Source organism: Triticum dicoccoides, chromosome 4A (genome assembly GCF_002162155.2).
Source record: "Triticum dicoccoides isolate Atlit2015 ecotype Zavitan chromosome 4A, WEW_v2.0, whole genome shotgun sequence".
Lineage (NCBI taxonomy): Eukaryota > Viridiplantae > Streptophyta > Magnoliopsida > Poales > Poaceae > Triticum > Triticum dicoccoides.
The window spans coordinates 564,137,726-564,142,582 of record NC_041386.1 but is presented as its reverse complement, the minus strand read 5'-3'; the positions used below and the strand labels follow the sequence as shown (position 1 = coordinate 564,142,582).

The 4,857-nt window shown below is 47.2% G+C and overlaps 1 protein-coding gene across 1 annotated transcript in view; it reads left to right on the top strand.

Moving 5' to 3' along the window:
- The window catches only part of LOC119286777 (serine carboxypeptidase-like 7), a 9,919-nt gene extending 5,481 nt beyond the window's left edge, over positions 1-4,438 (top strand). The window contains exons 6-14 of the mRNA XM_037566224.1: positions 2,005-2,042; positions 2,178-2,282; positions 2,358-2,438; positions 2,671-2,826; positions 2,953-3,024; positions 3,295-3,413; positions 3,536-3,649; positions 3,989-4,034; positions 4,154-4,438. Of these exons, the coding sequence (XP_037422121.1) occupies positions 2,005-2,042; positions 2,178-2,282; positions 2,358-2,438; positions 2,671-2,826; positions 2,953-3,024; positions 3,295-3,413; positions 3,536-3,649; positions 3,989-4,034; positions 4,154-4,237 (815 nt within the window). The 3' untranslated portion in view covers positions 4,238-4,438. The remainder of the gene's footprint in view (positions 1-2,004; positions 2,043-2,177; positions 2,283-2,357; positions 2,439-2,670; positions 2,827-2,952; positions 3,025-3,294; positions 3,414-3,535; positions 3,650-3,988; positions 4,035-4,153) is intronic.
- The last annotated feature ends 419 nt before the right edge of the window (positions 4,439-4,857 follow it).

The following is a 4,857-nucleotide window of genomic DNA, read 5'->3' as shown; positions in this document are numbered from 1 at the left end:
GCGGACGCCGGAGCTGCGGGTGCGCGCGCTGACAGGCGTGTCCTAGGGCTCCGGCTTGCCGGGACGGAGGCAGGGAGAGCCCTACGAGCGGCCGAACAAGGAGGAGGACGCCCTGGGCCGCTCCATGCGCCTCGACGTCCAGGAGCTTCCACGGCGGCGTGAGAAGGACGGGGGAGCGGGGTACTCGAGGCGCGGCGTGTTGCCGCCCTCGATGTACTCAAGGACGGCCTCCAACGTGCGGCCGGGCACGCCCCACCACCGGCGCCGGCCCTCGGAGTTGAGCCTGCCGGAGGGCACGACGCCGTTGGTGGCCTCGAGCTGCTCGGCGTGACGGCGACGGAAGTAGGGCTCTCAAAGCGGGCTGTCGGGGACGTACCGTGGCCCCTCCCTCGCCACCCGCGGCAGGGACGCGCGGATACGTGCGATCTCCGCACGCCGCGCCGCCCCGGTGGGTGGTGGTGGCACCGGCATGCCGCCGGCGCTGATCCTCCGAGCCCCGGGCACCCGCATGTCCGGCAGGACCGGGTACTCGGCCTCAAAAAGGACGCGAGCCTCGTCCTCGTGAAGATGGCGGCGCCCGAAGCCATTCGCCGTCGCCTGGAAAGCGCTCGCCATTCTTCTGAACTGGAGACGGCGAGAGGAGGAAGGGGGAGAAATGGGCGCGTTGGCGGTGGAGTATCTGTGCGTGCCTCCGGCGCGCTGGTGGTCGGCATATATAGGCGGAGGCGCCGTGTGGTAGGCTTGGCCGGCGCGTTACGCGTGGCTTGATGGCGTGGCGGCCGAGGGGACGCGCGTCGCCCGGCCTTCACTGCGCCGCCCGTGAGGCATCAATGGAGGCTGACCGGCGCGGCAGCAATCGCAGCGCGGCAGCTTTGGCATTGATTCGCCGCGGGAAACGAGGCGATGAGGACGACGAAACGGCGAGAAGAGAGTCGAGTCGCTGACGCAGCTGGCCAGCGGCTCTTCGCGCCAAAAACGATTCGCCCGGCGCCCCCGAGCGACCCCCAGCGCGCCGGGTTCGGATTGGGTCCGCCGGCGCCAATTTCGACTCGAGCCGGCGAAAACTGGGCCCTTGGAGGCGCGACTGGGCCGATTTTTTTACGCCGGCGGCCGAAAAATCGCCTGGAGACCTTCTTGAAGGCTTGGCTGGAGATGCTCTTAGGAGACACCAACATATAAACATGTAGGTTCCATATCTGGATATCCTTTTTCTCCAAAGTGAGGGTGAAAATAGAAAGAGGGTTGCTACATATGGCCGACTCCGTATAGAGTTAGGTCTAAAGCGGGTATGGAACCTGGAGCTGTACATTCACTCTATATTGAGTGGTTTTGATGAGTGCAATGTTTTACACTAAGGCATGACACCGTGGCAACGTTTGACCGTTGGTCACCACTGCTATCTTCATAAGGAAGGAGTCAATTTATGTCGGTCAAACATTGTCTCAGTGTCTTTTTTTTCTAACACAGTAGAGACGCAAGCGCTTATATACACGCGCATACATTCACTTCTACGAACACACATACGCACTCCCTACCCATATGAGGATCTTCTGTAGGCACCTCGTCGTCGACGGGAACGTCTTCTCCCACTAAATGCGCATCGCCGGACATCCTGAAATAAATCCAGAAATAAATGCGAACACCAGGACTTGAGCCCTGATGGGTTAGGAATACCACGGTCCCTCTAACCATTCAACCACAGATTGGTTCGCAACATTGTCTTGGTGTCATGTATCAGTCCAAAGTGGCAAGGGACCAGGTTTTCCTTACTTTAGAGTTTGGGGACCAAATCTAGACATGACAATCATTGATGGATTAGAAGAATTCTAGAAGTTAAATGTTGCTCTTTCCTTCTTTTTTTCTTCTTGGATAAATCTTTATGGTCCCCACCTTTTAACTTGGACACATGCCCGTTCATGTTTTTTTCTATAAAGGGTAATACATCACCCGACCTATGCAACAAAGGCCGTTCATAATGTTCTTTTCGATTTTGCTTTACTCCAGGAAACGAACAAAGAAGGCAACCTGAGATTAATCTCAAGGCAAGTAATCCTAGCCTTGAAATGATCACTTTGTTTTAGATAGATTGTATATATAGGTAATAACAAAATGGGTATGCAAGTAATGTGAAATCGTATATTTTCTTTTCTTTGTTCTCTTAATTCAATTTTTTACAGGGCTATCTAGTTGGCAACCCTATTACAGGCTCCGCATTTGATGATTTCAACACCAAAATACCATATGCTCATGGTGTTGGAATTATATCAGATCAACTATATGAGGTAATTCCACAATAATACATTTTGACAAAGTGCAGTGAGAAAATCATGATTTTGTTTTCCTTTTCTTTCTCAAAGGCTGCAATGGCGAGCTGTGATGGAGACTATGTAACCTCAGTGACTAAAATGTGCGCGGGGGTTCTAAATACCATTCAAAAAGTAAGATTCTATTACTAGACTATATTACATTTATTTATTTTTGAACCTCGTAACTATAGAACAATTGTTCTACGGTAATTTTCATTAATCAAATATATACAAAATGCAAAGTACAAAGTGGGAGCAAGGTCCTCATCCTACACCTGTTCTAGGAAACAAACTCTACATTATATTTATGAAATTACTTGTAGCAGCTAAATTTGATTATGGACATTGTTCTCTTGTATTGCAGCTCATTTCTGAAGTTGACGAGGGATATATCTTAGATGATAGATGTGTACGTGCTGCTCCCAAACCTGTGAAGGATGATGCTTCAAGAAGTAGGTTTCTATCAGAAGAACAGATTCAGCCAACCGAATCATCTGCTGATCCCACTATCAATTGTTTCGTAAGTTAGTATTATCCCTGGAGTGTTAAATCTATAGAAGATTTTATCGAGTATGAACTGTTGAATTAGATGACTTGTCTATCGTTCCTCTAATGTGAATTTGTCTGAATTGCTTTCTGAATGAAGTCATATCGGTACTACCTATCTAACATTTGGGCGAATTACAACAGGACTAGAGATGCTCTTAAGATCAAGAAGGTGACCACTTGATATCTTCTCTGTTTTTCTAAATAGCTGGCCGCCTGTATGGGTTTTGCTTTCAATTTTTAGTGACTTGGTTTCGTCAATGAAATCGAGATTCAACTTCATTTCATCAAAAAAGAAAAGAAAAACCTTCCTGAAAGCATGCCTACGCAATAAAGTTATACACACTTCGGTTGCTCTGAACTTAAATTGATGCCGTCATTGCTTATGAATTATTTGAAATGTTGTTGTGATGATTAATGATTGCACAACTATGGCATATAGGGAACCATTGGCAAGTGGGTAAGATGCAGCAGTGAATTCCCCTATACACACGACGTCCCAAGTAGCATAGGGTACCAGTTCAACCTCACCACCAGGGGCTACCGTGCGCTTGTATTCAGGTGAAAATACCAAAGGAGAATTCCGGAGTTGTAACACACGGTTATATTTTCTCTTGCGAGAGGATTTTCATATGCTAGTTGTATATTTTTCCATGTCTTAAAATCATGACCCGTGCGTGCAGCGGAGACCATGATCTTTTGGTACCATTTTTGGGAACACATGCGTGGATAAGATCCTTCAACTTCTCCATTGTTGATAACTGGAGAGCATGGCATGTGGATGGCCAGTCTGCAGGGTTAAGTCTCTCTCTTCTTGATTTTGCCTTCCACTTTAGACCAAGTTTAAACATTGCTAACCCTTCAATGGATTACAATCCGACTGAACATCCTCACTCGGAAAACCAGGAGTTACATCAATCAAAGCATATAAAGGACACAATGCTACAGCATGATGGAATTACCTATACACACATAGACCCTGGCAAAAGAGAAGTTCTATTGCATATAAGTTTAGCAAATTAGCGTTCCGTTGGGGAAGTGCATAACCTTGTCAGCAAAAGAATTTTGCATGCTTCATGTTTCAGCTATATGTTGGTTTTGTATTGTCTGACTAAGGAATACATTTTCTTGCGCAGATTTACAATTGCATATGCAAACCATATGATATTTGCAACAGTAAAGGTTATATCATTTTCCCTTCTATCTATTATTTCGATGCATAATACAAAACCCATCGCGTTTATTACTGACAATAGACCGATGTGACAGTATAAATCATGGTTTGCTTCTTACGTACGCAGGGTGGAGGTCATACAGCTGTAAGCTACCGGCCTAAACAAGGATTGGCCATGGCTCAGCGGTGGCTTGACAATAAGCCATTGTGATGTGTGCTTTCGTTGCACCCTTTTCTCGTGTTGTCGTCAATGTTATAAATATATTGTATGTCCTTTTTCATCTGTTGGGACTTTGAATAACAGTTTGGCTAAATCTCAGTCGACTGAAACTTAACTAAGTCTCACTTGACAAGATTAGCCATCCAATTTGACGGACATGTGCCTTACCGGTAATATGTTTGATCGTGTGTAGCCCTGTTTCTGTTTGTTTTATCGCTAAGTCTCACTCGACAAGATTAGCCATCCGAATGAGAACAATATCGCAAGACGAACTCCAGTGGGAAAATGTCATTTTTCTCTAGTTGCATGTCCATCCTTGACACGCAACTGCCCCCAACACGACCAATTGTGTGTGCCGCTAGGGGGATGGTTCGATGATGGCGTTTCTGTTTTCTTTTCTTTCACCCACCGCACTAGAACAACATCGCAAGATGATCCCCAAGGGGGGGAATGTCCTTGTTTCAGTTGCATGCCCACCTTTGAGATGCAATTGTCCCCGACGATGGCCAGTTTCATGTCCGGCCTCGACATGCAACTGCCCTGCCAGCGGCCAGTGTTGGAAATATGCCCTAGAGGCAATACTAAAGTTGCTATTATCACATTTCCTTGTT